General features: G+C 54.9%; 1 protein-coding gene across 11 annotated transcripts; it reads right to left on the bottom strand.

The window, feature by feature from the left end:
* Positions 1-1,227: 1,227 nt before the first annotated feature.
* Positions 1,228-22,683, bottom strand: FBLIM1 (filamin binding LIM protein 1). 11 transcript variants are annotated; one of them, XM_081308696.1, is made up of 9 exons: positions 22,593-22,682; positions 17,816-17,873; positions 17,237-17,547; positions 11,036-11,214; positions 10,399-10,516; positions 9,266-9,435; positions 7,823-8,001; positions 7,012-7,129; positions 1,228-3,888 (listed from the first exon to the last, which is right to left on the bottom strand). In XM_081308696.1, the coding sequence occupies exons 3-9, from the start codon at positions 17,484-17,486 to the stop codon at positions 3,775-3,777; spliced, it is 1,128 nt and encodes a 375-aa protein (XP_081164822.1). In that variant the 5' UTR covers positions 17,487-17,547; positions 17,816-17,873; positions 22,593-22,682; the 3' UTR covers positions 1,228-3,774. The 11 variants fall into 11 exon arrangements, with proteins under 11 accessions (XP_081164822.1, XP_081164832.1, XP_081164828.1 ...); XM_081308706.1 differs by having other exon boundaries at positions 17,237-17,506; positions 22,593-22,666; XM_081308702.1 differs by having other exon boundaries at positions 17,237-17,531; positions 22,593-22,658.
* Positions 22,684-22,986: the final 303 nt, after the last annotated feature.

Below are 22,986 nucleotides of genomic sequence, written 5' to 3' on the forward strand. Positions count from 1 at the left end.
TGAGTATCCATTTTTAGGTACACATATACATATATGGGTATTTTTGTTGTTGTTTTGTTGCTAATGGTGGGATGATGGAATCCAGGGTCTGGCCCATGCTAAATTTGGCTCTACAATTGAACGGCACTCTCAGGCGCAGTGCGTGCGCATGCCTATATGTATTTTATTTATTATCATCACATATTAATTATCATCACATTTTAATTTACAAATGAACAGGATTCTCTGTGTTATTTCCACACATGCGCACATCGTGCGATCCTGCATTGATCACATCTACTCACCTTCTCCGCCCTCTCCACTCCCCCAGACCCCTTCCCAGTCCCTTATGATCCTTCTTCTACTTTCCATCTTTTTTTTTAAAGAGAGAGAGAGAGAGAGAGAGAGAGAGAGAGAGAGAGAGAGAAGAGAGAATTTTTTTAAATATTTATTTTTCAGTTTTTGGTGGACACAACATCTTTATTTTATGTGGTGCTGAGGATCGAACCCAGCGCCCTGTGCATGCCAGGCGAGCGGGTTACCTCTTGAGCCACATCCCCAGCCCCTTTCCATCTTTTTTTTTTTTACCTGACATGACATCCTCTAATTCCATACATTTTCCTGCAAATGACAAGATTTTGTTCTTCTTCATGGCTGAGTAATACTCTGTTGTGTCTATATACTGTATTTTCTTTATCCATTCATCTGTTGATGGGCATCTAGGCTGAAGCCATATCTTGGCTATTGTGAATAGCACCACAATAAACACTGGGATGGTAACATTGCTTACTTCATAGATTGTTATTTTGCTGGAACTCTTGCCTGCCAGCACAGCCTCTCCCCTCCCCCATAACAAAATTTGCTATCACTTTTTTTCTGGGGTACTAGGAATTGAACCCAGGTCACTTTACCACTTTGCCCCCTCCCCATTCCTTTTCATTTTGAGAAAGGGTCTCACTAGTTTGCTGAGGCTGGCCTTGAACTTGCGATCTTCCTCTCCCTCAGCCTCCTAAGTAGCTGGGATTACAGGCATGCTCCACTGAGCTGGCTTGTTCACACATTTTGGCCACAGTGAATAACACTGCTATGAACGTGGGTATAGAAATGTCCCCTTGACACTAGACAATATTTTATCATTTTATTTTTGCAGTGGGAATTGAACCCAGGGGCATTTTACCACTGAGCTTTGTTCCCAGCCCTGTTATTATTTATTTTGAGTCAGGGCCTTGCTAAGTTGCTGAGGCTGGCCTCAAACTTGTGATCCTGCCGAGTCCCTGGGATTACAAGGACGTATTGTCACACTCAGGCGTACAGTGGATTTCATCTGTGCCCATGAACTGCATTCAAAGGGAAGGGAAATTATTTTTGCCCAAGTGCTCTGTCTGTGCTTGGGACATGGCACAAGCCCTCCTAGGGACAACAGAAGGAGGGAGAAAAGAGGACTGGGGGGACAGGAGGGATGCAGATAAACACACAGCAGAACTCTCCCTAGAAGGGTCCCCTGATGAAGTCATTTACAAATGCGTAGCCTGGAAGCCAAGGCACCGCCCCCAGGGTTTCAAGAGGAATCCCGCTGGGCTACATTTCACTAGGAAAACCCCCACCAAACTTGGCTACTAAGACAGCGCCGCTGAGGGCAGGCCACTGGCCCCGTACTCTCAGCTGCCCAGCTCAGACAAGGCTCCTCTGACCTGAGGACGTCTGTCCAAGTCAACAGCAGCAGCACTCAGCAGACATATCCAGGGCCCTGCGCCTCTGGGCCCACCCCCGACATGGACCTGAGCAATACCTACACGGACCCCCCAGGGCAGCCTCCGCCCTTCCCTCCCAGCCACAGCTGTGGTGCCCCACAAGGAATCCACCCACCCAATGGAGATCCCCAACTCCTGACAGCACACACCAGGCGCAAACCCCACTTCTGAAGTCCCCCCAGTCTCTTCAAGCTCTGGAGTCCCTTCTCACACCTGCTGACCAGGACACCTGAAGTCCCCCATGTTGTGTGGCCTAATAAACCCAGCTTTGTTGACGAAGAAGGTGTGCTCCTGATGTTCTCAATGACAGGCACCAGCAGGACCCAAGGGGCTGTTGACAAAGGAGCGTGGGCTGCATGACCCCGACTCGGGGCCAGGCACAAACCCCACCAGCCTGACGCTGCTTTCCTGCTCAGCAACCTGTGTCCCCAGCTGACAGAGGGGTGTCGAGGCCCACACCCTGGAGCAGCAGAGGGAGGTGGAGGGCACCGGCCCCTCGATCTGGTGCTCTTTCCCACCATGCACCCTGCTCCCTGGAGCCGGGCTCACCAGGCCACCCAGTGGTCACTGAGCTCGCAGGGAGATGGGCCTGGGCACGTGCAGCCCCGAGAATGCAAACTGCTCCTCCTACAGGGTTGGTGGCTCTGAAGGGCTCCCTACAGCAAAGGCTCCCCCCGGGCCCCCTGTAACCTGTCCACTACGGCACTGAGGTGCCAGGCACGGGGAGGGATGGGGCTTCCTGGTCTACCGAGCCCAGTTCTGGGGGAGGAGGTGCGGGCACTCATGCCACACACATTTTTCCAGGGCCACTACCAAACCCAGCACCCACCCCTCGGGTCGTGAACGGATCACAGGCGAGCTTCTGACAGCTGCACATTTATTTGCAAGGTGTAGGAGGGGAAGACACACTGGCGCTGTGTGGACTTCAGTGCAAGGACTCACTGCTTAGCACGAGGCCCGACTGCAAGTGAAAGAAAGAAAACAGGACATGGAGCTGGCGGAGGTAACAGGACACGAGGTCCTCGGTTACCGTGAAAATTGAGGTGACTGTGAAGGCTGAGGCTGGGTCTCGCTGCTCTAAGCTTAATGCAGGAGACTGAAAGCCGGTCACAGGTGAGCGTGCGGTGGGTCGAGGACCCCAAGGAGAAAAGCTGGTGTTAATAATCTGTTCTACGGGAGCCTGGTGATGTTAGGAAGCAACAAGTGATTTTCCTGAAAAGGGAAGAACCTTCTAGATGTGGCCTTGTGGAGGCAGTGGTTACAGGGCAGCCTGGGCTGCAGGGTTGGAGTGAGACGTGGGGGGGAACCGGGGGGCTGGAGGGACACCTGCCCCGAAACCATCCGGAGGGGTATTTGTGTGTGTGTGATGTGCACAGCCCCAGTTAAGGCTGCAGGAAGGACGCTCAGCCCCATCCCTGTCCCCCAGCACACAAAAGGCACTTAAACCATGTCCTGATGACTGGCTGCAGCACAGGAGGAGGCAGAAGGCAGGTGAGGGGCTGCTGACCTCTCCCCTCTTGCCCCAACCCAGCCTCATTCTGGGGTGGGAAGTCCAAGGCTGTGTCACCAGCAGGTGACATTCTTGTACATTTATGGACCAAGGGGGGATTTGTCCTAAGACTTCGTCCCACCCCAAAGCAAGTTATTCAAAGAAAAAAAAAAAAGATTTATCTCCTCAAATCTGAAGAATATCATTTCCTATCACCTGAACCTTGAAATTCTTAAAAAGCACTTTTAAGTGACATTGGAGTTATTCTTCACCCCACCTGGCCCCTTGCTCCAGGCTGGCCTCAGCACCCTCTGCTACATAGTTAAGTGTCGGTGACACAGGTGCCAGCTGGGTCAGCACTCAACAGGGGCCAGAGGGGACTCTGGGTGTAATGAGCCTTCGGGGGTAGGAGGAGGAATTGAGAGCCTCGGGGACACTGTGCACCAGCACCCAGGTGGCTCAGCTCCCGGCATCCCCCACAGGCTGGGCTGAGCTGCCTGTGGGTCCCAGCGAGGCTTGGAAGGGAGGTTGGGAGACGAGGTCAGGAAGGGCCCCTCAGCAGCAGCCCGCGGCACTGCGCTTCACGTGGCACGGCTTGCAGAAGAGGTGGTCATTCAGCGGGTAGCAGCCTTGGTCCGTGGGCTCCACAGACAGGAGGATGCTGCAGTCCTGGGGAGACAAAGGCATACGTGGGTGTCCCTGGGGCTGGGAGCTGGCCGCGTGGAGCCTGTCCAGGGGAGGGACTTGCTTGGGATGTGAAGAATAAACCCACTGGGGGTGGGCCTCCCCCAGGTTCCCCATATGCCCAGGCTCGGTGCCTAGCAAAGACCAGATACCATATGTGGGGGCTTCGAGCCACAGGGGCTGTGAGTGACAACAGCAGAGTCACTGCAGGGAGAGCCAAGGACACTCAGAGAGGGAAAACCTGGTGACCCCTTTGGAATTTGAGTAGTGCCAGGCAGGAACCCTGCTGATGGCCAGATTGCAGCCTGGACCAGCCGGGCACAGGCCTGTGTGATGTCTGCTGAACGAGCCCCTGAGTCTAGTCCAGCTCCTCGTTTTGCAGGTGGGGAAACTGAGGTTGAGGGGTGGGGTCCGCCCCAGGTCACATTAGCTGGTTCTAGAGCTGGGACCACGCTGGGAATTGAGCTCAGGGTCTCACACAGGCTAGGCAAATACTGGACCTCTGAGCTAGAACCCCAGCCCAAACATTAATATCCCCAATTTCTCAAATCACAGAAGAATTTCAGAATGAAAAGGAGAGGAGGAATTCGGGGCCCAGACTCGACCAAGTCTGCCCTTTTGCCCCCAGTCCACACCTTTGGTGGGCCTCACCTGGGCACCTGCCAGAGTAACCCCGGGAACCATCCCCGTCCAGAGGCCTGGTCTAGGGCACAGCCAACTCCCTTTGGAAGCTGCGCGGATCCAGTCAAGGGGACTAGTCTTCCAGATAGACAACTCTGGGCTGGCAGGTGGCCATCCTGACCCAGCGGGAACCAGATGCACACCTGCCTCGCTCTGTGGCCAGCTGGGCAGGGCGCCCTCGCGGGGATCCACCCGGAGGCTCTAGTGGAAACCGGCTGCTAAACCCCAGAATCTGTGTCATTCACAAAGGCGGCTGTTGGGTGTTGTGAGAGCATCAAGTGACAAACCTAAATGGGGACAATGAATATCATCTCCCCAGAGTGTCCTGAGGATTAAATAAGACGGTGTGTACGAAGGCATTTAATTATAAAACCCTACCCATGTGTGACAGTACTGTCACCCTTCCAACAACCATCATAAATACAGAGCCCAAGGCCAGCAGGGCTGTGGACAGTCCCGGAAACCCAGGTCCTTTCCTAGAGAAATGGCACCTCACTCCATTCCCGGCTGCGTGGGTCTGGAGCTCCACCTCTGAAACGTAACTGCTACAGACCAAATGCTGACTTACTTCAGTAGCCACGGTCAAGGTCACCAAGGACAAGCAGGGGGTTACTGCTAATCTAAATCACACAGGAACCAATAAGGGCCGTGGTGGCGATAACCACACCTGCTTTTCCTCATTGGCCCTAACAGGTACACTATCAGTTGGACCTTGAACTACAACCAACAAAGACAACCTCAGTACAAGGCTGTTTTTCTCCAGGTCCTCGGATGCCCTCAGTGAAAACAGGCTCTTGGGTCCATGTATCTTTTCTGTTTTTCTCCTGGGCTGGGAATGGACCCCAGGACTCACCCGTGCTAGCTGGGCAGGTTTCCTACTGCTGACTGAGCTGCATCCCCAGCTGTTTTTTGTTTTGTTTTGTTTTGTTTTGTTTTGAGACAGGGTCTTGCTAAAAGTTTCTGAGACCAGCCTCAAACTTGCAATCCTCCTGCCTCAGCCTCCTGAGTTGCTGATAACAGGATGGTGACACAGGACTCTGTAGCCTCCATGGGGCCCTGACTCCTTGGGCATTTCTTTTTGATCTCTTGTGGCACTGGGGATTGAACTCAGAGCCCCACAAGGTAGGCAAGCTCTGGATTACGGAGCTGCACCCCGGGACTACACTCACCACTCCCTCTCTGCTCCAGACCCACCTGGGGACCTCCATGGCCGATTCCTCGGGCTTTCTGCTGCTGCGGGTTCCATAGGCCCTTCCTGTGGGAAGCCATTTCTGACACGTGATTGGGTGACTCCCGTTAAGGGCCTGAGGCGCTTTGGCTCTGTCGGAGCTTTCCCGGCCCTTTCCTGATGAGAGAGCCCATCTGTGTGGGGGTGTGCCTGACCACTGACCCCGGGGGCCCAATCACTGACCCTGACCTTGGAGTGCAGCCCCCCCTCAACCTTCATTGGATGGAATTCTCCCCTGAATCTCTTGTTCCCCAATAAAAAGCTACTCCAGGTGTGTTCACTCTCTCTCTCTCCTGCTAGCCCTGAGTAATCCTTGCTGCCCTGCTGGGCGGTTAGAGGAGAGAACCAGAGAGGGGAGCCGTCTCGGACCTAGCAATAGAAATAAGGTAACTGAGTCTGTGTTTTATTTCGATCTCTTCTAACTAACTTTTATGCCAGGAACCTCATTAATGAAACCATTGCGCTGGCCGCATGGTGGACCTTCCCTCTTTCTGTTTCCTGACTCCATCTCTCAATACCTGGCAGCTCTGCTCACCCTGGCCGCCTCCGTTTAGGCACCGCTGCTCTGTGAGGCTGCCTCGCCTCCCACCATCCTGCTCAGCCTCCATCACTGCCTTCTCCCCAAACCCACCGATAAGTGCTCTCTTCAGCACCCACACAGGACCCAGGTGGCCTTACTCTGCCCAGTACCTGCTCTCCCTGCCTAGGGTGGTAGCAAGCCATCTGCTTCATAGGATTCTGCCTTCCAGTGCCAGGGGCTGTCAATGCTGCTGTCAATCCTGGCACCCAGGCACAGTGATTGGCTCCGAGGGGCATGCCTCCCAGGCTGGGCCAATCAGGGGCCTTCTTGGGACTGTGTGGATGCCCTGCGTGGGGTTCGCCCTCGGCAAACATAGAAAAGGCAGAACCGAGAGACGGAGAGACGGCCCCGATGCTAATCATCAAAGAGGTCACCACCGTGAGCTGACAGGTTTGCTTTCTTGCGGGAAACAGTGTGACTTTGTGTCTGTCCTGGACACCAGGAATGCTGATGGACGGCTGTCTTTCTAATTCTTCCCATTCTCCTTTGTCTCTGCCACTGCCCAAAGGAGAGCTCCGCCCCCAGCCTGACCTGCCCCCGTGTCCAGCCAGGGCAGGTGGGCGTGGGCCTCCGAGGGTCCAGGCAGACAGCGCGGTCAGGTCACTGCTGCACCACTCACCTCGCACCGGTAGCAGTTTTCGTGGAAGTTTCTTCCCATGCACTCGATTTTGAAGGCATCCTTCCCATCCTGGGGGATGATGGGATTCTCACAGATGCTGCACACGGGGGCAAATTTCCTAGAGGGGAGGGAACCCACACTCAGGAGGCGTTCATGAGGACAGCCACCAACATTTGCTGGCAGAACCGTGGCTGGCTCAAGTTCACCTCCCAGAGCTGTTCCACACCTTGGGTGTTGACGGCACCTAAAGCCCCAACCACAGCGACCCCCGCTTCCCAGGGGGTAATTAGCTTGGAAGGTCCCTCTCGTTTGACTTGCATTACAGGTCACTATTTTTTTTTCTTTCCTTCCTTTTTGGACAGGCACATCTGCCTCTCCCCTTGGACAGGGAGCAACTCCAGGCAGGGAACGAGTCTCCCGGATATCCACCTTCGCATGGCTTGGTCCGGCTCCCAGGGACAGCGCTGGGGACTAGGGCCCCGGAGCAGGGCTCTGAATTGAAGCTTCGGTGCTTACCAGGAGGAGCCTGGGTACCCAGTGGCTGCGTGCCTCAGTTTCTGCATTTGGTAAAAGGGACCCCTCGATTATACCCACCTGGGAGGACTACTTTGAGGATTAACTGGGCCGACTCAAGGGAAGTGCCGGGCAGTTAGGGGCACGGCCAGGTGTGTGGCCCATGGAAGCACTAGGCTCCTCTGGCCTAGAGACTGTAGAGAGCTCTGCCTGGTCCCCAGCGCTCAGCAGGCTCCTCTGCTCTGCCGAGTCCCACCCTGCCCCCCCACAGCACCCAATGCCCAGTCCCCTCCCGTACCTGTAGAAGTCATCGAGGCAGTACACCTGGTTCTGGCTGTCCAGAGCAAAGCTCTCGTCCCCGATGCACCGGGCGCAGCTCACACAGGTGAAGCAGGTGGGGTGGAAGGCCTGGCCCAGGGCCCTGATGATGTGGTCCCGGACCACCTCTCCACACTGGCCACACTTCTCCAGGGTGTCCTGGGACAGAGGGCCCCTATCTCAGAGCCGTCCATGGGTCCACCCATCCATGGACCTCAGAGTCTTCTGACCAGCTACCCACAGGGGACCAAAAGGCCAGCAGTGCAGGAGCGGCCTGTGATCAGCCCCGAAGCTACAACCCAGACTCCTCCACGATGCCCTGAGCATCGCTCCTTGGCTTATAGCCAGGCACACTGCTGCGGAGCTAGGACTGAAGTCTTGTTACTGCGCCGTGTTCGAGGCCAGGGACTGCCAGAGCTCGGGGGAGATGCTTCTCCTGAACCTCAGAACCAGGCAGAGGAATCCCCAGGGAGTTGGCATGCTTTATCCTACACATGATGGATCTGGAAATTCTTTCCCTTTTCTACTTAACTACCTTTTAGCATTATAGGCATTCCTTTTTAAAAATTCTGTGTTAAGAATACTTAACTTGAGATCTGTCCTCTTAAATTGTTAAGTGCACAATATCACTGTGACTGGAGATATTTATAAATAATAATAATAACATTATTATTATTATTATTATTATTATTATTATTATTTTGAACTCAGGGGCACTCAACCACTGAGCCACATCCCCAGCCCTATTTTGTATTTTATTTAGAGACAGAGTCTCACCGAGTTGCTGAGGCTGGCTTTGAACTTGCAATCCTCCTGCCTCAGCATCCTGAGCTGCTGGGATTACAGGTATGTGCCCCCATGATCAGCATGAATTATTTATGTTGCAAGATGGAATACTGGCTCCTTCTTTTATATATATATATTTAAATGTTGTGTTAGACCTTTTATAATTATTATTATTTATTTATACCTGGTGCTGAGAATTGAACCCAGTGCCTCACACATGCCAGGCAAGTGGGCTACTGCTGAGCCACAGTCCCAGCACTCTTTCCTCTTCTTTTAGTTCCTGGCTATGAGGTGAGTGGTTTAGTCCACCACATGCTCCCAGCATGATGTGCTGTCTCACCACATACCCAAAATAGCAGGGGCAACTGATCATGAGCTGGAAAACTGTGAGCTAAAATAAACCTTTTCTCTTTATAAGTTGATCATCTCAGGTGCTTTGTTATAGTGATGGAAAGCTGACCATCACATTATAGCACCTCCAGGAAACTAATTCATCATGGCTGAGCTCCATCTTTTTGAGTCTCAACTTCCTCATCTGTGAAATGGGCCTACCCAGGAGTATTGTAGGGAATGAATATAACATCTCCCAAGCACCCAGCTTGGTGCCTGACAGCTGGAGGCTTGCCTCAGGGGTTACCTGGTAGCAGGATTCACAGAGGGGCCGCCCATCCTTCTGGTAGAAGCTCTGCCCGGCCAGCTGGCGGCGGCAGGTGCGGCAGGTGAAGCACTGTGCGTGGTACTGTTTCTTCATGGCCTCCACGGCCAGCTCTCGGGGGGACACAGTCTTGTGGCAGAAGGCACAGATGTCTGGGATAGAGGAGACACAGGCTATCACAAGGAATGTAGGTGGCCTTTGCAAAGCTAAGATCAAGAACAATAGGGCTGTGGGGTGGCTCAGCAGCAGAGCGCTTGCCTAGCCTTTGGGAGGCCCTGGGTTCCATCCCCAGCACTGCAAAAAAACCTAAAAGACAAATGATGAACTGAGAAAAATAGGTGCATCTCCTGCCTCAGACAGGACCCATCTCCCCGCAGGCCCAGGAGCAGGAGCTTTGCACCCAGCACTCCCATCCCCAGTGCCTGGGGCAGGGGTCTGGGTGTCAGGAACTTCCTGCTGTGCTCAAGGAGTAACAGGCAGCCACCATGGGGGGAGGGCAGGTCAGGATGACTAAGTGGGCAATTCAGCAAAAATACCCCAATTACAATCCTACCTACCCTTGGCCACAGCACTTCCTCTTCTAGGAATGTAGCTCAGAAACACGTGTGCATGGGCAAGTTACCTATCTGTGTGCAAGGTGACTCATCTCAGCAAGAAACCACCTAAGAATCCAGCAACAGGGGTCGTGGCACAGAGCTGTGACCCCAGGCACTCAGGAGGCTGAGGCAGGAGGATGACAAGTTTAAGGCCAGCCTCAACAACTTAGGGAGACCCTGTCTCAAAATTCAAAAAAGAAAAAAAAATTAAAAGGGCTGGGAGGTAGCTCAGTGGTAAAGCACCCCCGGGTTCAATCCCTAGAACCAAAAAGAAAAGAAAGAGTAAGAAAAAAAAAAAATCAGCACTTTTGCTGTCATAGCAAAGGGCGTGGATGAATAGTTAGAAGAATTTTAATGATGAAGAAAACAGGTCACGGCAATAGAAACTAGATGGATGCTCAACTATTAAGCCCATGGCTCCCAGGTGAGCCCGGGCAGGCAGGTGGGTTGCTGTTCCCCTGGCTCTTGCCTAGCAGCCCATCTGGCCCCAGGGCTCCGGGGAGCAGCCTGTGGCCATACCTGTGGAGGTCTCTCTCTCCGGGAAGCTGACAGGCTCTTCTGGGGGAGGTGGCAGCTCCTCGTCTGGGGGCCTGAGGTGACCAGGCCGAGGCTGGGCTGAAGGGCCCTCTGCCAGAGCCTGTGGGGACACAGATGGGAGGAGATGGTCCATCAGGGACTCCCTGGGCCCTCCCAGCTCTGCTCCTACCTGGGTGGTCCCAGCCACCCTTGACCCCACTGTTCAAAGGAGGAAACTGAGGGCCTGGGAGGAACCAGCAGGGAGTCGTGGCCACTGGAGCCGGGTCTCCCCACTCCTTGCCCTGGGCCCCCTCCACCAGGCAAAGCTACTTCCATTTCTATGGAATCTCCCAGAAACAGGTTCCCCCAGGATGTTGGGCTAAAGTGGCCTCAGCCCTGGCCCTGGGGCACCTCCCATGTCTAATGGTCCCTTCGAAGGGCAGAGGATTAAAGCAGTTTTCTATGCTACAAGGGATTTAGGTCACCAATCCTGACCACCCCCTTGGGGACTTCAAAGGGTCTTAAAGAGGCACTGGCCTCAAGCAGAAGGGGCCACACCACCTCCAGTCTCATAATTCTGGAAAGGCCTGGAAGACCCAGGCACCCCCACCCCCCACCCAGGGGACCCCAGCTTCAGTACCTGGGGTGGGGGTGGGGGCAGGTGCAGCTGCTCCAAGTCTGAAATGAGGGGTGTCCCCATTGGGGGCGCCTCATCAGGAGGCAGCAGGCACGCAGGAGGGGGTGGCGGAGGCGGCGGGAGGAGGTCCAGGTCACCAAGTGCGTCCTCACCATCTGGGGCGGGAGGAGGGGGAGAGCATCCTGAAACAGCAAGGGGATAGGGGGTTGGCCAGAGTGCCACAGGGGGACAGAGGAGGCGTCTGCTGATCCAGAAGGCAGAAGAGCAGGTGGCCAAAGGCTCAGGTCCAGGGGCACCCGGACCTGGGTTCCATCTGGCTTGGCCACTGACCTGCTGTGGGTCCTTAGGCAAATGACATGATCTCTCTGAGTCTTAAATTGCTCAGTTGGAGCATTTTAAGGGGCTGGTGTTGAGGACATGACAGTGGCAGTGAGTGGTACACGCCAGGACCAGCAGACAGGGGCTGGGAGAGCCTCTGGAGACCTCTGGGGGACACAAGCCCCTCTGGCTGCAGATCTCAAAGCGCTCTGTGCAAACTGGCATCACAGTCACCTGGGAGCTGGTCAGAGGTGCAACTCCTCCGTCTGTGTCAGGCCTGCAGAGTCAGACACTCTGAGGGTGGGGCCACCACAAGGCGCAAAAGAAACCCTCCAGGTGTCTCAGATGTGGCTCAAGAGGGAACCCCACCCTGACTACAGAAGATTCCAGTAACAATTGTAGGGTGTTGAAAGCATTCAGGTGGAGAATTGATGGGGAATTTTTTTTTGTTGTTTTTATACTGGGGACTGAACCCAGTGGTGCTTACCACTGAACTTTATCCCCAGCCCTTTTTGTTAATTTTTTTTATTTTGAGACAGGTTCTTGCCAAATTGCTGAGTCTGGCCTCGAAATGGCGATCCTCCTGCCTCAGCCTCCTGAGTCACTGAGATTGCAGGTGTGCACTGGACCCAGGTGATGGGGAGCTTTCTGAGGAGCCCCGTGGACATCATCTGAACCCAGCGGCTACCTCGGCAGACACAAGGGTCTCGAGACTCCTGTGACACTATAGGAAGCTGTGGGGTACCTCCATGAAATGTCCCCACCCAAAATCACCCCCCAAAACAACCCCTGAGCTGTTATTATAAAATAGAAGCTGACTTCCACTTATAATAAATTTGGGACACAGAGAAGGAAGCTGAATGAGACCACAAGGCACAAAGGGACAAACTCAGCAGGTGGGTTGGGACACTGTACAGACCCAGTTCCTATTTCTGCAACAAGTCAACAGCCTGAGGAGGAAGGGGGACTTCCCTGGAACTGAGACTGCAGAGAAAAACCACCACACATGAGAAATCTGTCCCATTGTCCAACGGTGCAGCTTACGTGTGGCTAAGGAGCTCTTGACCTCACAGAGCGGTGCTCCAGGCCTCAGTATCAACAAAAGAATGTGAAAAACAGAAACAAACAAAGAAAGAAGAATGCGACCTGGTGGTGCACGCCTGTGATCTTAGAGGCTCAGGAAGCTGAGGCAGGAGGATGGCAAGTTGGAGACCAGCCTCAGCAACTCAGTGACACTCTGTCTCAAACTTTTAACAACAACAACAACAACAACAAAAAGAACATGAAATATCTCATCAATGATTTTTTTTTACAATTATTTCATGCCGAAATAATATTTTAATATTGGATTCCATAACCCATTATTAAAACTAACACTGCTTATTTCTTGTAGCTTTTTTCTTTCTTTCTTTTTTTTTTAAAGAGAGTGAGAGAGGGAGTTTTTTTTTTTAATATTTATTTATTTATTTTTTAGTTCTCGGCGGACACAACATCTTTGTTGGTATGTGGTGCTGAGGATCGAACCCGGGCCGCACGCATGCCAGGCGAGCGCGCTACCACTTGAGCCACAGCCCCAGCCCTTGTAGCTTTTTTCAATGTGGATATATTAGAACATTTCAAATTACATACATGGGGCTGGCTGGCAATTGGGACTTGACTTCTGTTTTTTTAAAAAAAATATATTTACTTGGGCTGGGGCCGTAGCTCAGTGGTAGAGCACTTGCCTTCTACATGTGAGGCTCTGGGTCCGATCCTCTGCACCACATAAAAATGAATAAAGATATTGTGTCTATCTACAACTAAAACATTTTTTAAAAATATTTATTTACTTTAGATACTAAGTTTTTTTAAATACTTTTTTAGTTGTTGGTAGGCCTTTATTCATTTATTTACTTTTGTGCGGTGCTGGGAATCGAACCCAGGGCCTAACACATTCTAGGCAAGTGCTTTACCGCTGAGCCACAACATACCAGCCCCATTTTTATTTTTTAGTTGTAGATGGACACGATACCTTTATTTTATTCATTTTTACGTGGTGCTGAGGATCGAACCCAGGGCCTCGAAGGTGCTAGGTGAGCGCTCTACCGCTGAGCCCCAGCCCCAGTCCCTGACCTGTTTTAGTTGGACAGCACTGGCACAGACCTTATGTGGATCCTGAATGAAAGAATTAGTCACCTCATTTAATTCTCATTTTCTAGACAAGCAGAAGCTACATAGTCCACTGAATTATACAGCTCCAAAGAGAGATGAGAGTTGGGCGTGTAATCGCAGCAGCTCAGGAGGCTGAGGCAGGAGGATCATGAGTTCAAAGCCAGCCTCTGCAATTTAGTGAGGCCCTAAGCAATTTAGGGAGACCCTGTCTCTAAATAAAAATAAAAAGGGCTGGGGATGTGGTTCAGTGGTTAAGCACCCCTGAGTTCAATCCCTGATAACCCCCCCTCAAAAAAAAAAAAGACTACACATTGCATAATCCATCTGTTCTGCTACAGCAAAAAAGGCATTTTCATGACAATCAGAGGAATTTAGTTATAAACAGAGTATTAGACCATCCTGAGGCATTCCCTTAAATTGATTAGGTGTCTGCATGGTGGCCATGTAGGAACACGGCTACATTTAGAGACGCACTCTGCCAAATGCATGAAATGCCACAATTATGGGGGTGTCTTTTAAAATATTCCGCAGGGGCGTGCTCAGCAGGCGAGAGGCCCTGGGTTTGATCCCCAGAGGAAGGTAAACCAAGAAAATAAAATACTCCACAAAAAGGAAAAAGAAGAAGAGAACAGGAATAAACAAGTGTGGCCAGATCTTGGTGACCACTGAACTGATGTGGGTACTCGGGCTGCAGGTGCTGTCGGCCCCACTATCATGAACGTCTGAACACACACACACGCGCGCGCGCGCACACACACGCGGGCACACACGTGCACACACGCTCTAGCACAAAGTCATTTCTGTTATTAGCATAGCTGCTCCTGAGACCCAGGCTGACGAAGGCAGGAGACTGGGTGGGCCCCGGGGAGTGGACTCGATCCTGAGTCTGGTCAGTGGACACAGACCTCCGCGTGCTCCCGAGGTGGGGTATGAGGGCTCCCCAGCCCCTCCTTTCTCCTGTAGAGACGACCATGCTCACTACCGTGTAATGCCAGAAGGCGGCTGGGGGTCAGGAGGGAAGCTGTAGAGGGGCTGTGTCTTGCCCATGAGAACCTTCTGCCCACGGCCAGGTTCAGGGCAAGCACTGTTATGGAGGCCCAGTGAGAAAGGGACATGGGGGACATTCTGCCCACCTCCTGTCACTGGGCACAAGTTAGACCAGGGTCTTGTGAGCTCAGCCTACTCGAGATGCCCATGGAAAGCCAATGGAAAATTCCAGAAGCCCAGGAGCCTGAAGACCCAGGCCTCGCTCCGTTCCTAGCCCTGGACACCCCGGTCTTTGGATAAAGAGATTAACACAGCTTCCCCGGGCTGAAGGCACTGTGCGGAGGGGAAGGGCGTGCTGCACACCTGGGCGTGCATTGGGAGCACCTGGGGGCTTGCCCAAACACAGATGGCTTCCCCACCCTGTTCCTGACTCAGCAGGGTTGGGGCAGGCTGCAGGAATTTGCATTTCTGGTAAGTTCCCTGGTGAAGACAGGGCTGGTGCCAGGGCCACACGTTGAGAACCACTGTTCTAGCCCAGAGGTCACACCTCCTTGACCTCTTGGGACCGGAACAACAGTCCCACATCCATTTATCCAAACATGGGACACCCAGGGTCAAGGAGTTCTCGGGGGTGGGACAGGAGAAACACTTCTAATACTCTAAGGCACAGGGGACTACGGTTGACAAGGATCCTACATCCCCAAATAGCTAGTAGAGAGGGTTCTGAACATTTCCAGCACAAAGAGACAGTACATGAGTGAGGGTATGGACATGTCATTGTCCTGACCACACTGTAGGTTTGTTCACGTGTGACACCAAATCCCATGAATATGTACAATTATTGTTCCAATTTTTTTAAAATGTTGTGCCGGGCCTTGCAGTGCACACCTATAATCCCGGAGACTCTGGAGGCTGAGGAAGGAGGATTGTGAGTTCAAAGCCAGCCTCGGTAACTTAGCAAGGCCCTGAACAATTCAGGAAGACCCTGTCTCAAAATAAAACATAAAAAGGGCTGGGGATGTGGCTCAGGTACTGGGTTGAGCTCAGGGGTTTGAGACCAACCTGGGCAACACAATAAGACCCCCGTGTCAAAGTTCACCAAATGTGGTCCCCAGACCAGAGCATCAGCTTGACCCAGGAAGGTACAAGAAATGCAAATCCGTCCTCAGGAAGCCCAGCTGGGTCAGAAGCACCCTGGGCGGGCCCAGCTGTGTTGGAACAAGCCCTGGGGGACAGGGATGATGGACTGTGGGAATCGGGCTCTGGATGAGCTCATGAGTCAGGACTCAGAGCTCCGAGGCAGCAAAGAGCAGTGGTGGCCTCTCCCAGGCCCTGCCTCGGGTTTCCAGGACACCAGCTGAGGAGGGGGGGCAGGAACGCGGGGGCCCCAGGTGCTAGGAAGGTGAGCCTGTCCAGGGGCCAAGGGCAGGAGGAGGGAGAGCAGGTTTTAAGAGAAGCCAAGAGGGGAAAAGCACCTCAGGTGTGAGAACCAGGCAGTGTATCTGGGGAACGTGCATCTAGTAGATGGTGGGCGTGCGGGTGAGAGGGCAGCAGGAAGCAGCAGATGGCAGTCTGCTGCGGAGATGGCCTTGTCCTCAGCACCCCGAGATGTGGGCACCCCAGACTCAGGACTGAGTTGCTCATCTAGAATTTTCCTTCAAGATTCCCCATGCTCTGCTTGAGGGTCCCAAGTTGGCAAATGGCCACCAGCCACACTGACCGGTGACCATCAGGCCACCCCCTCCCAACAGTCTGCTTTTCTCTCACACTCCCGGGGTCTCCTGCCTGTAACTCCAACAACCCCCGGACTGTGGCCAGGGCCATCCGGCACCTCAACTGTATTTCCCGAGCGCCTCACCCACTCTGAGGGGCTGCGGGATTTTTCTCCCATTGGATCGCGTGTCCTGACGGTGAAGTCGGTCAGTGTGGTCCTGGTCTCTAGAGGGAACACGCTGTACCCGTGGGATGTGTGGTCAAGAGGCACACAGGGAGCGTGTCACATGAACATCCCTGCACACTGTCCCTGAGCCCGTGTGTGGCACTTCTGACCACTGTCTGGTTCCTGAAACTGGAACTTGCTATCGGTCTTGCCCCCTGGTTTCCATGGTGATGGGTGAAGGGCTGTCCCAGTGTTGCTCTCGGGCAGCAGGACACCTGACCAGGCACCTGGGGGGCTCCAGGGACTGGGCTGCCATCTTAGGCTGGCCTCCTCTGCAGTGCCCTGTAGGACAGCGGGCAATGCCCTGCCCAACACTCTGGAATCACCTTCCTCACTTCTATCAACCCAACAGCTGACAATTTCCGTGAGAGCGACAGGGACAGAGGACTACAGCCTTCCTGTCACTTTTTCTCCTTTTTTTTTTTTTTTTTTTGGTACCAGGCATTGAACCCAGGGGTGCTTAACCATTCAGCCCCATCCCCAGCCCTATTTTGTATCTTATTTGGAGACAGGGCCTCACTGAGTTGCTTAGTGCCTTGCTGTTGCTGAGGCTGGCTTTGGACTCCCGATCCTCCTGCCTCGGCCTCCTGAGCTGCTGGGATGACAGGCGGACACCAATGTGTCCTTTTTTACAGACTAGAACCCGAGGCACAGAGAGGGTGAAGCAGCTTGTCAACATCACACAGTTGAGAAATGGCGCCAGGATTCGTCCCAGACAGACGGGTTCCAGACTCTGCCTGCACGTGGTGGTTCCTTCCTCCCCACCTGGTGCTGCCTCCGCCCTGGTCCCCCTGAAGTCACCCTCTTACCTCCGTTGGAGAGCTGAGGTGGTCCAGTTGGCACAGGGGCTGCAGCCCTGCCGGAGGGCACCCAGGGGCTGGGCTTCCCCACCGAGGCAGCCCCCACGGGCTTCGCGGAGGCAGGGGACTCCCAGGGGCGGCCACGCCGGGCCTCACAGGCCGCCTGCCTCACTCCCTCCGTCACAGCCACGTCGCGGCGCGGGGGCGCCAGGGTGATGAACACGGACGAGGCCACCCTCTTCTCCGGCTGGGAGGCCATTGCTTCAGCTCCCGCTGGCGCTGGGGACAGAGGGCGGCTCAGGCTCTGGCGGGACACACACCTGTCAAAGAGAAGTCAGGGGCACGGAGTCTCCCTCCTCCCAACACAAGGGGCCATGGCCCGCCATGCTGGTGACCCACCCAGTCCAGCCACAGAGGGGGCAGGGCGGGAGTCCACCAGGTGACTTGGCCACAGGGTGGGACCCAAAGCCTGGACTGCCCCTCCCCCAAAGCCTGCACACCTGGGGAGCAAAGGGCAGCCCCGGGTGCTCCACAGTGGCTACGGCACCTGCCCATAGGGCCACACCCCAAGTCACCTCCCTCACCTACCTGGACCCCAGTTCTCCTGGGACAGCCTAATCCCTCAGAGGCTGTCAGGCCAGCTGCCCTGTGGGGGCAGAGAACAGGAACAGAAGTTCAGACGGCAGCACGGGGATCCCAGAGACAGAGGGGGCAGAAGGACAAATCAAAGATACCTTTTACCAAGACCTGCTCTGTGCTCACGTTGCCCTGAGCACTTGATGCTTATGAATTCAGAAATCCTCAGAGAGGTAGGCACCATTATTACCCCATCTCACAAGTGAAGAAATTCAGAGAAGTCAAGTCACTCATCCAGGGTCACACAGCAGTAGAGACAGCATTTGAACTTCAAGCCCATCACTTGGCCACTTTGTTCTGCTCCACCCACAAGCCAGTGTCCTTTCCTCCCTGCCTTCTATCGCCCAAATCTCTTCCTGCCCCATCTCCAAAACCATGGCCTCTGTACAGGCCCCAGCAGTGTGGGGGGAAACAGCTGGGTGGCCTCCAGTCCCACCTCCTCACCTGATCGTTCATCTGATTTGAACCCACCTCTCTAGGTCTTTCTCTCCCACCTGCCTTGGAGGGTTCACCATTGGCTTTTCCTCTCCGGCACCGCCCCCATCCCGGGGTGAATTTCCGCTTTCCCTTAGAGGCCAGCTCCGGCCACATGTCCTCCATGAGGCTCCCTAGAGTCCAGCCTCAGCCGGGGCAGCTGTCTGCTTTCTCAGGACCATGATGGCTCCCCACAGGACACACAGCTCCCCATCAATGTGTCTGACCCCCATGCGGCGCCACCTGCCTTCTGCTGCCTGCACGGTGCCTGAGCACAGCTGGTCTACAGCACAGACCTGGGAGGGGACAGCACCCAGCCTCAGGGGAAGGCGTCCTCCATCGCCCAGGCGGGTCCTGCAGACAGCAGCCTCTGGTGCCCAGGCTGAGGTGGGGCCACGGTGGGGAGAGTTGATGGCCCTCACCCAGCAGTGCTGCCAGGGCTAAAAATGTCCCCTTTATCTCTCTAGTTCTGTCTGGGCCACCTTGGATGACCCTGAAGTCCAGCCTTGGTACATGGGGGGAGAGTAAACAGAACGGGAACCCTGAGAAGTGGGCTCAGCAGGCAGGAGGGGCAGAGCCTGAGGGACGCTGATGGTGGACAGGAGACTGAGTGGCCCCTCACAGCCCTCCTCTGTATCAAGTGCACCATGGGCTCTCTCTGTGGCTGATGGAGCAGCATCTGCCCCCAAGTTCCTGGTTTATGTTTGGCTAAAAATAAAGATGCTTTGTCTGATAAGGAAATATCTGTTTGCAGTCAGGTGTGGTGGTGCGCGCCTGTAATCCCAGCAACTCGGGAGGCTGAGGCAGGAGGACAAGTTCAAAGCCAGTTGCTGAGGCTCTAAGCAACTTAGCAAGACCCTGTCTCAAAATAAAAAAAAAAAATAAAAAGGGCTGGGGATGTGGCTCAGTGGTTAAGCACCCCTGGGTTCAGTACTGGTTACCAAAATAAATATATAAAATAATAATCTGCCCTGAATAAGCAATCCATATAATAGGAAAGAACTTTGAAAGTTATTTAAAAGTGCCTCCCTTTTGTTTCTTGTTTTGGAGGTGATTTTGGAAGTATGTATGCTTATAGAGGCTGCCTTAGTCTTTGATTTTATGCTTTGTTATGAATTTAAGAATCTCTTTTTACCCAGGACTACAGCACATGCCTGCAATCCCAGTGACTCAGGAGGCTGAAGCAGGAGGATCATAAGTTGGAGGTCAGTCTCAGCAACATAGTGAGACCCTGTTTGAAAATAAAAGTAAATTGTTCTTTATCCTGGTGGAGTGACTCTGAACCATGTACAGCCAGAGGAATGAGAAGTTGTGCTCCATTTATGTACTATATGTCAAAAGGCATTCTACTATAAAATTAATTAATTAAAAAATAAAATAAAAATGGGGTTGGTAGAGATCGCTTGCTGAGCATGTGTGAGGCACTGGGTTCGATTCTCAGCACCACATATAAATACATAAATTAAAAAGGTCCATTAACAACTAAAAATAAATAAATAAAAATAAAAACTTCTAGGGGTGTAGCTCAGTGGTAGAATGTCCCTAGATTCAATCTGCAGTACTGAAAAAAAAAAATCTAGTTTTCTACTTGGTTTTCAGAGTGCATCTGAAATTTAAAGAATAAACATGGCACCTATTGAGTGCCAACCACTGTGCTAAGCGTGCTATGTGACTCAAACTCACCTGGTTCTCAAGGCAGTTGGAAGAAAGGTCCATTATGCCCCCAATTCTCAGATGGGCCCCATGAAGCCCCAGTAGTTCAAGTGAATGTCACAGGGGGGCCAAAGCAGGCAGGAATTCTAACACAGCAGGGTCCAGCCTGGAAGTCCAGGGGTGTCCTAGGACCTGCGGTGGCTGCCCGCCCAAATTCACAGGCCTGTTCTCAACCCAGATGGCCCTACCCAGACTGAGTAGCTTGTGGTCAGCACACTCTAGACTGGTCCCCAGAGACTGCTTCGGACCTTCAGGACACAGCCTCCACCCCCCTCCACAGCTCTGACCCCTCCTCCATTCCTCCAGGAAATCAGATCTCCTTGCTTTCTGGGAAAATGTCCAAGGCTGAGGCCAGATGTTCACAGCTGTGCACCCCCCAACCCTCCCAAAGGTCCCCAGCAGGGACTTCAGGTCCCACGGGAAGGAGCTGAGCTGAGGCCTTTAAAAGAGCTGTCAAGTCCCATCCGAGAAAGGGGGCCTGGGCCTGCCCCTGGTGTCCTGCACCCAGGTCACCCTGGAAGGGCTCAGGGAACCCTCGCCCCACCCTGCTTCCCCGCAAAGGGCGAATCAGAGCGTCAGTTGGGAACGCAGAGAAAGTGGGAACAAAGGGAAGGAAAGCCATTTCCTGTCAAGAGGAAGGAAGGAGGCTGAGACCAACCAGCCACCGGGCGGCTGCAGGCTTGGGCCCAGGGGCGGACAAGAGCTGGCTGATGGGGGGGCCGCCCCGCCCCCGCCGGCCCCCTTCCTACTCCTAATTCCCCTCCAAACCACCTCTGAGCTTTGTTCTTTAATACCTTGATAAAGCAGGCCATGTCGGATCCAGAGGGAACTTTGCTGAAGTGGGGAGATGCTCCCCACCCCGCTCCACGGTCCTGCAGCTGGCGAAGGATTCCCTCCTCCTCCTCCTCCGCCTCCCCCACCCCCGGGAAGAGCACGGAGCTGCGTTGGCTGCGCCCCACCTCTTTCCCGACGGGTGACCCTGAGCAGTCACCCCACCTCTTTGGGCCTGGTTTTATTTTATTCTCCCTCTTTGTGCAGGAGAATCTGAGCCTGTCCTGAAGGGTGGCTGAGAGGACACGAGGAGAGTGAGCGCAGAGATCTGGGCACTTGAGAGGTGCCCCGAGAAAGACCGCGGGTCACCCGCCCGGGAGGAGGGAGGAGGCGCCCGAGGACAGCTTTCCCATTATTAGGAGCAGGGATCCGGGAGCTGCCCAGCCTCTTCCGGGGATTCTCAGATCTGGGCTGGAGGGGCCCCACGCCACGATCGCCCCAGGCACACACCTTGGGGACCGTCCCGGCACTCGCCGTCCCAGCCTTCCCAGCCGGAGGGGCATCTGAGGCCTCGAGAGGGGCAGCCCTGGGCCGCTCCTCCCGCAGGGACCCCGTCTGGGAAAGGCACCCCGAGCTCCGGGAGCTCCAGAAACCCGGCCCCCTCCCTCAGGCGGGGAGCAGGGCGGCTGGCCGGGTCACCGTGGGGCGCCGCCGGGGACTTTAATTCGATCCATGTGCGGGACGCTGCCCTCTTTGTGCGGGAGCTTCCGCCCTGCGCGCCCGGTCCCTGGCGCCCCGCTCCGGGGCAGGGACACGACCCCCGCCGTCCCTCCCCCCTCGGAGGACACACACGGAGACGGAAGGACAGAAGGACAGGACAGCACCTCCCCGCCCCTCCTCTCGGAGCGCCCAGCCGGGGTCCGGGGCGCGGGGTGGTCTCCGGCCGGGCTGCCCGCGCTGTCACCCGAGTGCAGCCGGGACGCGCACGGGGACGGGACCCCCCCTGCCCAGCCGCTTACCTGCGCCCGCGCCGGCGGCTCCAGCCCGACGCCCAGCGCCCGGCGCCTCCCGCCGCGCTCCCGCCCTCGCTCCCTCCGCCCCGCTGCCCCGCGCCGCTACCATAAAAGGTGACGCTCGGGGGAGGGGGCCGGTCCCCGCCCCGCGGAAGCGGCCCCTACCTGCCCCCCCACCTGCTCGGCCGCGCCCCGGCCGCCCCCTCCCCCTCCCTTTGTTCCCGCGACCACTCCTCCCCGTCCCCTGCGCCCGGGCCCGGGGGTGGCGTCCTCCCCCGTCCCCCTCCTTTGTGCACCCTGAGTGGTCCTTATTCTCCCCCTCCCCAGGGTCACCCTGGTTGACCACCCCACCTGCCCGGTCTGCTGGGGGATGGTGCTCAGCCAGGGACTTAAGAGTCAGACTTAAGTTACTGACCCATTCCCTAAACATCCCTGGGCGGCAGGCCATCTCGCTGAGCCTCAGTGTCTTCACGGGAATGTCCCTCTGCCTATCCCTGCGGCAAGGCCTAGGGATAAAAGGCTCAAAGCCAGTGAGGAGCACACAGTCAGTGCTCAATATATGCTGGGTTTGGGACTTTTTGCAGGAAATGCCTTGGGGAGGAGGGGGCTCTGAGTCTCCAGTGGAGCTGTCTGGTTTGCTGTCTCCAGCTGTCACTGCTGGTCTGGATCCCTTAATCCCCCTGCGGCTGGGTCCCAGGGTCCTGGAGGGGTGGGGTGGATAGGTGGGAGAGGCAGGGCCCAGCTGGCAATCAGCTTACCTGGTTTGCTACCCTGCACCAGGCCACTGACCCCTCCCTGCGCCTTGCAGTTCCCACCGGCCAGGCAGAGCAGATAGAATGAGGTGGGGGGGGGGAGCAGCCTAGGCTCTGGGGCCCGTGGGGCGGGGATGGGCCGCTGGTCCCTGGAGGCCAGAGAACATTGCTGGGAAAAGGAATCCGAGTCTGATTCAGAGACAAACAGATTGTTCTCTTGATTAAAACCCACAGTGGTGGAGGCCAGGGGAGGGCCGGACCCAGTGCCATCTGGGGTGTCCAGGCAGGTTCTGGCTCTCTCCTGCGCCCCACAGCTGGGGCTACTACTGAGGGGCTCACATGATGGAATTCAGGAGGGGTTTGCCTGGATACCTGTTTCCTTCCTCCCCGAGCCCTCGCC

This window comes from Spermophilus citellus, assembly GCF_964194105.1.
Source record: "Spermophilus citellus genome assembly, chromosome: 9".
Classification (NCBI taxonomy): Eukaryota; Metazoa; Chordata; class Mammalia; order Rodentia; family Sciuridae; genus Spermophilus; species Spermophilus citellus.